The sequence below is a fragment of the Lipotes vexillifer genome, unplaced genomic scaffold (genome assembly GCF_000442215.2).
Source record: "Lipotes vexillifer unplaced genomic scaffold, Lipotes_vexillifer_v1.1 scaffold98, whole genome shotgun sequence".
NCBI lineage: Eukaryota > Metazoa > Chordata > Mammalia > Artiodactyla > Lipotidae > Lipotes > Lipotes vexillifer.
Window position 1 is genome coordinate 2190572 of NW_006799611.1, and position 11952 is coordinate 2202523.

At 49.7% G+C, this 11952-nt stretch overlaps 1 protein-coding gene across 1 annotated transcript in view; it reads right to left on the minus strand.

The window, feature by feature from the left end:
• Window positions 1-7338: 7338 nt before the first annotated feature.
• Window positions 7339-11952, minus strand: part of TRUB2 (TruB pseudouridine synthase family member 2) — a 9827-nt gene continuing 5213 nt past the window's right edge. Inside the window, 3 exon segments of the mRNA XM_007471769.1 lie at window positions 7339-7664; window positions 8922-9058; window positions 9579-9651. Of these exon segments, the coding sequence (XP_007471831.1) occupies window positions 7339-7664; window positions 8922-9058; window positions 9579-9651 (536 nt within the window).

Here is an 11952-nt window from a genome sequence, read left to right on the forward strand (position 1 = left end):
TTCTCAGGCAGCCCTAGTTAACATTGCCAACTTCCCTTTCCCCACTTGGTATTTGGGCTGTCTTGTTTACTGATGTACTCCTGATGCCTACACCGGGATCTGGCAAATAGTAGGCACTAAGTCAATATTTGTTGAGTAAATGTTGAATAAACTGGCTGAAACTCAGGCCTTTGGGAAAGCCACCCCATCCTGGAGGCACAATTTGCACAATGGGAAGGAACAGCTCAAGGAGGGGCAGAGGTCAGGCCCTTCCTCTGAGACAGCCTGTGTCTCTGGGCACCCCCAGGGGGTCTGGAGGAAAGAACACTCATACCTGATGGACAGACAGGAAGAAAGGGCCACACTCTACTGTTAAATGAAAGAAGCCAGTTGTGATAACTGTGTATATTGTAATTCCACTTTGTTAAAAAATTAACCACGTGGGTTATTTATTCATTCAACATGTACATACTGAACACATATACAAGTAAAAAGAAAAACTCCTGTTTCCTTTCTGTACAGAGTACTTCTGACACCAAATGTGTAGGGTTTTCCACACCAAGCAATTCTCTAATTTTTGGTGGACAGGACTGGGTGACCTACGATTTAACTCAGTTCTGACACTAACTGCCTGGAATTCACACACACCATGCAGGTCAAGGGCTCAGTCCCACAAGACTGCCTCCATTTCGGACACCGATCACAAGTCACAGGTTGTCACCTGGCACATTGCTGACAGACTGGCTATAAATCGGGAGTTCTCATGACCCCCTCCTCAAGTTTGATAATTTGCTTGAATAGCACACAGAACTCAGAGAAACACTTACTTATGTTCGCCAGCTTATTATAAAGGATACAACTCAAGAACAGCCAAATGGTGAAGGTGCAGAGGACAAGGGATATGGGAAGGGGTGCTGGGCTTCCACGCCCTCTCTGGGTGTACCACCCTCCCAGCACCTAGATGTGTCTGCTAACCCAGAAGCTCTCCAAACCCCATCCTTTAGGTTTTTTATGGAGCTTCTATTTAAGTAGGCAGGTGTGGTTGAAAGGGGCTTGTTATGAATAACAAAAGACGCTCCTTTCCCCTTCTGGAGCTCTTTCAGGAACTGGGGACAAAATATACAAAAAAAGATGCTTTTTACCTTTATCACTTAGGAAATTACAAGGATTTTAGGAGCTCTGGCTGGGAGCTGGGGACAAAGACTAAAAAATATATTTCTTATTACATCCCAATATCACAATAGGTATTCGGTTCCTTAAACAAATATTTACTAAGCACCTACTATGTGCCAGGTCCAGGACTAGGTTCGTAAACCACCACCACAAAAGCAGCAATAGCTGAGGCAGAGAGGCAGGATGGTGTAGTGGTTAGGAATGCTGACTCTGGACGGCATAGATGTGAACCCTGGCTCCGGACTCCCTTGTTAGGTGTCCTTTGGCTTGTCATTTGCCCTCTTCATGCCTCAGTTTCCTGACAGGGATAGTCATAGTGCCTGAACTCTAGGCCCATTTGAGGATTAAATGAGATCAGGTATGTTAACCACTCTTAGCTCAGGGCCTGGCACAGGGCTAGCTCTCTGTAAGCCTTTGCCCTGTGACCTTGGGCTTGTCTGGTGCCTGTATGAGACAGGCTCTATTGGTCACCACTTCCATCTGACAGGTGAGGAAACTAAGACTCAAGTAAGAAGTGTCCAACATGAAGTCACTTGTCCAGTTCGCATCCTGAGGAAACGGAAGGGCTGGGATTCAAACCCACTGGTCAATCCCACAGCACCCCTTGGACCATTTCAATTAGCATGGGGAGCAGGTGTCATGTTCCTAAATGAAAAAGAGAGATACATCCTGTGGGGACTAAGTTTATGTGTCAAGTTGGCTAAGCCACAGTAGTCACTCAGATATTGGGTCAAACACCAGTCTAGATGTTGCTGTGAAGGTATTTTCAAGATGAGATTAGCATTTAAATCAGTAGATTTACCAGATTACCCTCCACGGTGGGGGTGGGCCTCATCAAGCAGTTGAAGGCCTTCAGAGGAAAAAACCCAGAGGTCCAGGGAGGAAGAGGAAATCCTGTCTCAAGACTGTCCTGAGGGACTTCCCTCATGGTGCAGTGGTTAAGAATCCGCCTGCCAATGCAGGGGATACGGGTTCGAGCCCTGGTCTGGGAAGATCCCACATGCTGCGGAGCAACTAAGCCTGTGCGCCACAACTACCAAGGCTGCACTCTAGAGCTCGTGAGCCACAACTACTGAGCCCGCGCACCACAACTACTGAAGCCCATGTGCCTAGAGCCCATGCTCCGCAACAAGAGAAGCCACTGCAACGAGAAGCCCGTGCACCGCAACGAAGAGTAGCCCCCGCTCGCCGCAACTACAGAAAGCCCGCGTGCAGCAACGAAGACCCAACGCAACCAATAATAAATTTATTTATTTATTTTTAAAAAAGACTGTCCTGGGACTCGAGCTGCAGCATCACCTCTTCCCTGGGTCTTCAGCCAGCTGCCCTACCCAGCAGATTTCTCTACCCAAAATTGGCAGATCTTGGACCTGCCAATCTCTACAATCACATGAACCAATTCCTTAAAATAAATCTATGTCATACACATCCTACTGGTTCTGTTTCTCTGAAGAACCCTAAGACCCATCCTGTCCTAGAAACCCATGGCAGGGCTCAGGTGAGTGAACTAGACAAAGCCCATCTCTCAATGGACTCCTGAAATTTAGCTTTATAATCGAAGACCAGCCCAAACTTTGTAGATTGCAGAATGAAATTCAGATATACTTCTTACATACAGTGCAATCAAATAAAAAGTTTAAATTCTTATTTGGACAATGGAAGAGGAGCTCCTTGCAGAGGACCTGGAGGGGACAGCTAGATTCCTTGACCCGGGTAGCCACCCTCTAGACCCTCTGGGGTCCTACACCCTCCCCGCTTCCACGGGCTGGCAGTGCAGAAAGCTGTGAGCAGCCCTGGCCCCTAACGCTCCCACGGAGGTGTTCCTATGGGAGCGTTTATCAACCACAGCATCACACGTGCCCCAGTCAACCTGCAGCAGGTGTGGAGGGGCCAACGCTGCGGTCGTAGCAGAGGTAGTGGAGGGGAGGAAGGGGCCCGCCCTGAACTTGGGGGAGTTTTCCGGTTACAGGACAGTAGTGCGCCGAGGAGCACTGGGCAGCCCGGATGAATGTTTAACCACCTGTTATGGGTTGAGCCATGTCCCTGACAAATTCTCATGTCAGTCTTAATCCCTAGTACCGCGGAATGTGACCTTATTTGGATCTATTTATGGTCACTGCAGTTATAATTAGTCAAGATGAAGTAATATTGAACAGGGTGGGTCCCCAATCTGACTCGTGTCCTTATAAAAGAGGGAAATTTGGACACAGGCATGCACACAGGGAGAATGCCATGTGAACAGGAATGCAGAGATTGGGGTGATGCTTCTATAAGCCAAGGAATGCCAAAGACTGCCAGCAAAGCACCAGAGAAGCTAGGAGAGGCATGGAACAGATTCTCTCTCACAGCCTCAGACTTCTAGCCTCCAGAGCTGTGAGATCCCACATGCCGTGGAGCAACTAAGCCCGTGTGCCACAACTACTGAGCCTGTGCTCTAGACCCTGAGAGCCATAACTACTGAGCCAGCGTGCCACAACTACTGAGGCCCACGCGCCTAGAGCCCATGCTCCGCAACGAGAAGCCATTGCAATGAGAAGCCCACGTTCCACAATGAAGAGTAGACCCCGCTCACTGCAGCTAGAGAAAGGCCACATGCAGCAATGAAGACCCAAATGCAGCCAAGAATAAATTTTTAAAAAATTAAATCTTAAACAAACAAACAAACAAGACCCGAAGGGAATGACAACACCTAACTGGCCTCTGGAGGGCCCAGTTTTTTAAAGCCCTGGTATCAGATTCCTTGGGGACTTGCTGAAATGCAGATTTCTGGGCCCCACTCCAGACTTACTGAGTGAGAATCTGAGGGTTGGGACTAGAAACTGGATTCTCAAAGATCTCTCCAGGTGATCTTTTTTCTTTTCCCCAGTAGACTGTCTTTTTAGAGTAGTTTGCAGAAAAGTTGAGATGACAGTACAGAGAATTCTCACATACTCAGCACCAAGTTTCCCATATTATCGTATTATTAACAGATTAGTGTGATACATTTGTTACAATTAATGAACCAAGACTGACATATTCTTAACTAGTGTCCAGAGATTATTTCGATTTCCTTTGTTTTTACCTATAGTCCTTCTTTTCCGTTCTAGGATCCCATAGTACATTCAGTTGTCAAGTCTCTTCAGGCTCCGCTTGACTATGGTGGTTTCTGAGACTTCACTGCTTCTGATGACCTTGACAGTTCTGAGGACGGCTCAGGTATTTTGTAGGAGGCCCCACTACGGGCATTTGTCTGATGTACTTCTCAGGATTATATTGTGGTTATGGGGTGTTGGGAGGAAGACTAGAGGTGAAGGGCCATTTTCATCACATCCTATCAAGAGTACATACTTGCAGCATGACTTATCGTTGTTGTTGTTGACCTTGATCATCTAGCTGAGGCAGTACTGACCCAGCTCCCAACTCATTTTTATGCCAGAGAAACAAGAGGTGATAGAAGGCCTCTAACCCTGTGACCACCCTCTTGGGTGGCACCATTCAGGAGAAAGTAGCCACAGCAAGGGTACAGCTCAGACATAGAGAGCAGTTCTTACAGGACAAGCACCTGCCCATGACTTCATTTGTCCTCACAACATCCTCATGAGGTGGGTGAAATCATTGTTCTGTTCCGCATGAGGGGGCTGAGCTTTTGAGGCCTCATCAGCTCGGCACTTCTCCAAGCTGCGGGCTGCCCGAGTGAAGGTGAGGGAGCCTCAGTGGCTGGGCCCCCTCTCCCAGGGGGACAGCAGGGACAAGAGACATGCAGTGCTCCCCTTCAGGGCACAAATCAGAGCCCTGGCCAGAGGCTAACTCGCTCCATCTAGCCCAAGTGTTCTGAGTGGGAAATACCCACATGGAAAGAGGTTAAAAGACAATCATGCCAAGGAATTTCCTTGGCAGTCCAGTGGTTAAGACTCCGCGCTCCCACTGTAGGAAGTGCAGGTTCGATCCCTGGTCAGGGAAGTAGGATCCCGCGTGCCATGCAGCCAAAAAAAAAGACACATGAAGCCAAGGTGTCCAAAACCAAGAGAATGATACTTTTTTTTTTTTTTGCGGTACGCGGGCCTCTCACTGTTGTGGCCTCTCCCGTTGCGGAGCACAGGCTCCGGACGCACAGGCTCAGCGGCCATGGCTCACGGGCCCAGCCACTCCACGGCATGTGGGATCTTCCCGGACCGGGGCACAAACCCGTGTCCCCTGCATCGGCAGGCGGACTCTCAGCCACTGTGCCACTAGGGAAGCCCGAGAATGATACTTTATAAAAAATATTTATTTTCCTTTTCTGGGGGCGGGGCGCTGCGTCAGGTCTTAGTTGTGGCACACGAGATCTTTGTTGAGGGATGGGAGATCTTTTCATTACGGTGCACAGTCTTCTCTGGTTTCTCTCTAGTTGTGGTGCACGGGCTCCAGAGCGTGTGGGCCCTGTAGTTTGTGGCACGCAGGCTCCCTAGCTGTGGCACGCTGGCTTAGTGGCCCCGCAGCATGTGGGAATCTTAGTTCCCCGACCAGGGTTCGAACCCGCGTCCCCTGCGTTGGAAGGTAGATTCTTTACCACTGGACCATCAGGGAAGTCCCAAGAATAGGGACTTTTGACCCTGCACATGCCATATTTACTTAACCAGTGCCTTACTGATGGATGGTAATCACATTTCCTGTTTGTTTGGGGGTTTTCTGCTGTACGTGGGCCTCTCACTGTTGTGGCCTCTCCCGTTGCGGAGCACAGGCTCCGGACGCGCAGGCTCAGCGGCCATGGCTCACGGGCCCAGCCGCTCTGCGGCATGTGGGATTCTCCCAGCCCAGGGCACGAACCCGTGTCCCCTGCATCGGCAGGCGGACTCTCAACCACTGCGCCACCAGGGAAGCCCACATATCCTGTTTTAAAAATATATATTTGTTTGGCTACACCGGATCTTAGTTGCAGCACTCGGGATCTTCATTGCCACGTGCCGGATCTTTTTAGCTGTGGCACGCAAACTCTTAGTTGTGGCATGTGGTATCTAGTTCCCTGACCACGGATCAAATCTGGGCCCCCTGCACTGGGAGCATGGAGTCTTAGCCACTGGACCACCAGGGAAGTCCCTACATTTCCTGTTGGCTACTATTACAGTGCAGCCATGAACACCTATGTACCTAAAACATTCTGCAACTTACTGCAGAAGAGATTCCTGAAACTGTACCCGCTAAGTTATAGGGCAGGAGGATTTGTTTGTTGGTTTATTAAAGTATAGTTGATTTACAATGTGGTGTTAGTTTCAGGTGTACAGCAAGGTGATTGTTATATATATATATTTTTTGTATTATTTTCCCTTATAGGTTATTAAAAATATTGAGTATAGTTGCCTGTGCTATACAGTAGGTCCTTGTTGGTTAGGGCAGGAGTATTTTATTTTATTTTACTCTATTGTATTTTGGCCACGCTGTGAGGCTTGTGGGATCTTAGTTCCCTGACCAGGGATTGAACCCGGGCCATGGCAGTGAAAGTGCTGAATTCTAACCACTGGACCACCAGGGAATTCCCCGGGGCAGGAATATTTCAAATGTTGATACATACTACCAAATTACTCCTAAAAGGTTACACAGTTGTATATTCCTACCAACAGTACAGATTGCCCATCTTCTCACATCCTCCCCAATACTGGGTGTTATCTTTTCTTAATTTATTTGAAAGGCAAGGAAAAGTCATCTCATTTTCATCTGAATGTCTTTCATTATTAGAGAGGTTGAGCATCATTTCAGGTTTACTGGCCATTTGGATTTCTTTTGCTGTATAAACACACAATTCATGTCATTTGACCCATTTTCTTGTCATCTTTTTCTTATTGTTTTATAAGAGCTCTTTATATATTATAGATATTAGTTCTTAAATATATAACAAATATTTTTATCAGTCTGTCATTCGTTCAGCATCTTTTCCACTGTACAGAAGTTTTTTTCTTTTTAACTAGGCCAAGTCTGTTGATCTTTTTTTTTCTTTTGGCCGTGCCATGCAGCTTGCAGGATCTTAGTTCCCTGACCAGGGATTGAACCCAGGGTCCTGGCAGCGAAAGCACCAAGTCCTAACCACTGGACCACCAGGAAAGTCCCTGTTGGTTTTCTGTCACATGTTAAAAAGCTCCCGCCCCCTCCGCCACGTTCTGCACAGTCATCAGTTCTGGCTCATGAACAATTCTTATCTTTATACACCCACTGATCCACCAGCAGCCTGGCCCTTCAATGTCCCGCATGGCTCTCCAGCCCCAAGGCAGAGCTTGGCCCCTCGGAGTCCCAGGGCCAGCCTGGACTGAGGGGCTACTGGGTGCCCAGCCCCGGCCCCAAGTTCTTCTCCAGCTCTGCTGCCACTCGGGGTGCTGCGGACTGGATGGCATCCTGGATGCTGGGTAGGTCCCATTGGGTCCTTAGGAGGGCATCGTCCAGGGTGAAGAAACCATCACGTGTACGCCGCACCTGGGTGCAAACAGCGGTGCTCTTCAGTTCCAGGCCGATTTCGTGCACCAGCCTTCGCAGCTGCTTCTGCGTCTCATGCATGCACTGCACCTCTGCCAGGGATACACAACAGAGGTGGTGGTCAGAAGCACAGCCTCCGGTGTCCACTGATCTAGATCCACACCCCTTGAGACCTCCTGGCTATGTAATAACCTTAGCAAGACAACTTACTTCTCTAGGGCTTTGTTCTTCAAAGTGTAGCCCAGGGTCGGTCCTGAAAGTTTGTTAGACATGCAGAGTCTCAGGCCCCACCCAGACCTGCTGAGTCATAATTTGCCTTTTTTTTTGGTCTCGCAGCTTGTAGGATCTTAATTCCACAACCAGGGATTGAACCCATGCCTCCCTGCAGTGAAAGTGCCGAGCCCTAACCACTGGACCACCAGGGAATTCCTAGAATTTGCCTTTTAAGAAGAATCCCAGGTTGGGAATTCTCTGGCGGTCCACCAGTTAGGACTCAGCGCTTTTACTGCCGGGGCCTGGGTTCAATCCCTGGTCAGGGAAGTAAGATCCCGCAAGCCATGTGGCATGGCCAGGGGGGAAAAAAAAAAAGAAGAACCCCAGGTGATTGTGGGCAGGTTAAAGTTCGCAAAGTGCTGCTCTAAGGCTTGGTTTGCTCATCTGTAAAATGAGTGGTTGTGAGGAATCTAAGAGATAATTTCTATAAGGCACTTAGCATCAGGAGAGTCTTGGTCAGCACTCAAGAAAAGGAGCAAGATAGCACAGAGAGATCAGCTCAGTGCTTTGTGACCACCTACAGGGGTGGGATAGGGAGGGTTGGAGGGAGACACAAGAGGGAGGAGATATGGGGATATATGTATATGTACAGCTGATTCACTTTGTTATAAAGCAGAAACTAACACACCATTGTAAAGCAATTATACTGCAATAAAGCTGTTAAAAAAAAAAAGAAAAGAAAAGGAGCAAGGAGCCCTCGTTAATACGATAAACAAAGAAAGAAGTGGTGGTCAGGTTGCTGAGTTGGGTGGGATCCGGGAGGGGAGAGTGGTGTGTCTGATGCCGCACAATGACTTGAAACACTGGGCGGCTCTGGAAACGAGCCACTAAATATAATCTCTGCTTGTTAAGGTCTGGCTTCAAAGGGGGACTTGGCAGGAGATAGGACATCATTTGTTCTGTGTGCTGTGTGATCAGCCAACTCCAGCATTAGGCTAGGAAGGAAGTCGGCCCCCGGTGCCTTGGCCAGCGGAGCTTAGGGCTCACATGTGCTGGCCTCTGCAAGGGCCTTCCACAGTGACTCCCCAAACCCAGGAGCCCGATGGCACTGCTCCCAACTTCCTGGAGCAACTTACCTAAGAGGAATTCTGGAGGCGCAAACTGGAGGCATCGGATGCCAGTTACCAGCATCGGGGACTTGTTCATGGGCCGGAGCACGCCGCTCACGGCCATCTCATAGGCCTCCTGGGTCTGTAGGTCAACGTTGGAGTACCTGGGGATCAGGAGGGACCAGAGTGGGCAGCTGACTGCCTACCCCTGGCCCTGCCCTATTCACGCCTTTCCTGAAGCTCTTCATTCGCTTTCCACCTTCCCTGCCCCTCTAGCCACCTTTGCAGCAGCCTTGTTCTGTCCCCTCCAATCCCTAACTGCAGGCTCTGACCCCCTCTCACACTCTCCTTGGCTTCAACGGTCATACCTGTGTTGACCACTTCCGCCCCCTGGTTCTGTGCCGTGATGGTGCGGACCCCTAGCTCTCCTCTCCCTTAGCTCATATAATCCCTAGGACGCCAGCTGGGATCTCTTGTTCCCCTTGGTCTCCCCAGGGGCTGGCCCAAGACCCAGCACAAAGAAACACTTCTGCAGGCTGTGAAAGGAATGGGTGCTTGTGTCTGGTTTTGGAATTTGCCCCAGAGTAGGCGGAGCCTACAGGGAGCCTTGTGGGCAACTTCTTGCCCTTCCAGCACTTCCTTGAGGGTCCCCTTTCAGGGAGGTGTGGGTCGGGCCTCACTTACATCACCAGAGCCTTCTGATGGGAACCTTGGATCAGGGACAGGATTCGCTCCAGCTTCTCTCTGGTCACGTGGTCTGGAAAAGCCAGGGGACGGTCAGCACACAGGTGCCCACTGAGGAGGCAAAACTAACAATTTCCCTTCCCACAAACCAGCCCTGTCCTTGGAACCTAGATGGGGTCCCAGAGCATCCAAACCCTGGTCCCAGGGTTCCCATTTAGGGGGTTGAGAGTCCTTTGAGAATCTTTCGAAGGCTGTGGACCCGCTTCTCAGAAAGATACACATGAACTCAACATTTTGAGGACATTTTCAAGGGGCTCACACACCCCAAGTTAAGAACACTTTCTTCTGGAAATGAGGCTCCAAAGATGTAATGTGATTTGCCCCATGTTCTTTTTTTTTTTATATATACATTTATTTATTTATTTTTGGCTGTGTTGGGTCTTCGTTGCTGCACGCGGGCTTTAGTTGCGGTGAGCGGGGGCTACTCTTTGTTGCAGTGTGCAGGCTTCTCATCGCGGTGGCTTCTCTTGATGCAGAGCACAGGCTCTAGGCGTGCAGGCTTCAGTAGTTGTGGCTCACGGGCTCTAGAGCACAGGCTCAGTAGTTGTGGCGCACGGGCTTAGTTGCTCTGAGGCATGTGGGATCTTCCCGGACCAAGGATCAAACCCGTATCCCCTGCACTGGCAGGAGGATTCTCAACCACTGCACCACCAGGGAAGCCCCTTGCCCCATACTGTAAGCCCGGTCCCCTGAGCCCCAGTCTGGGGTTTTTCAGGCCAGGGACACCAGGAGGGAGGGTGCCATCTGTCCAAATGCAGAAATGGGTGGCAAGAAGTGGGAGTGGCTCCTCTGCCTGCTGGTCCAACCAAGTGATTGTGGAGCAGGCAGCTGCAAAGCCTGGGGATGCCCACGGACTGCAGGGAGGTCGAGCCTACAGGCCAGCTGGGGCAGCCACCAACTTCTGACTCCACAGGCCAGAGCTCCGGGAGCAGGTGTGGTGACTGACTAAGGCCTGGCCAGCTGGGAAGGGCCTGGGCCTCTCATCCCTTCTGTCTGGTCTCATTCACGCTGTTGTCTTATCTGGAGGCGCCTGCTGCAGCCTCCTCCCCACTCATTTCCAGCCCAGCTCAAATGCCGCCTGCTCCAGGAAGCCCCTCTTACAGCTCGTGGCTTCTTCCTTCTGCACCTGGGTCTCTTTCCCAGCACTTAGTTTTCTTTAGTGTTTATGTCATTATTATTTAATTTATTTATTTATTTTGGACCCGGGCCCCGCCAACCAGGGACTGAACCCGGGCCCCGTCAGTGAAAGCGCACAGTCCTAACCACTGGACCGCCAGGGAAGTCCCTATAGTATTTATTTATTTATTTATTTAAATTTATTTATTTTTGGCTGTGTTGGGTCTTTGTTGCTGTGTGCGGGCTTCCTCTAGGTGCGGCGAGCAGGGGCTACTCTTTGTTGCGGTGCGTGGGCTTCTCATTGCAGTGGCTTCTCTTTGTTGCAGAGCACGGGCTCTAGGCGCGCAGGCTGCAGTAGTTGTGGCTCGTGGGCTCTAGAGCGCAGGCTCAGTAGTTGTGGTGCACGGGCTTAGTTGCTCCGCGGCATGTGGGATCTTCCTGGACCAGGGCTTGAACCCATGTCCCCTGCATTGGCGGGCGGATTCTTAACCACTGCACAGTGAGGGAAGTCCTATTTTTAATTATATAATTGATACAAGAATCTTCTTCAAAAAATTTAGATCAACACCAACAAACATCTCCCCTCCTCCAAATGCTGGCTTCCTCCCTCTCAGAAGTGTCAACTTGGTAGTTGTCTTTAGACATTTTCTGGATGTTGACACACATGTACAAGTACAAATATATAGACAGCACTGCTTTGCCACATGTTTTTAATCTTCTCCAGGAGACGCAGAGGTGTGTGTCTGCTCTCCCTGCTAGACTGTGAGGCCTAAGATTGGGGACCCCATCTGATTCATCATATGCCTCTGGCCCCTGCCCCCAGTGCCTGGCACGTGGTTGGTGCTCAAAAAACGTCAAATAAGCAAATGCAACAGATCATATAGGACATCTAAGAACATGGGGAGAGTGAGAAATGAAAAATAAGCCATCCATCCACCCACCCATGCATCCACCCGTCTACCCATCCATCCATCCATCCATCCATCCATCAATACAGCACCTCCCATGTCCCAGGCGCTGTGTTGTGTGTGACCACAGGAGTGGAACTACACAGTTCCTGCTCTCATGGTTGACATTCTGGTGGGGAGACAGATATTAAATAATCACTAATCACTAGTTGATTACTTTTCTGACAGTACACTGAAACCACTTAAGGAGGTAACATTTAAGCAGAGCACAGAGGAGCACAGGGCATTCC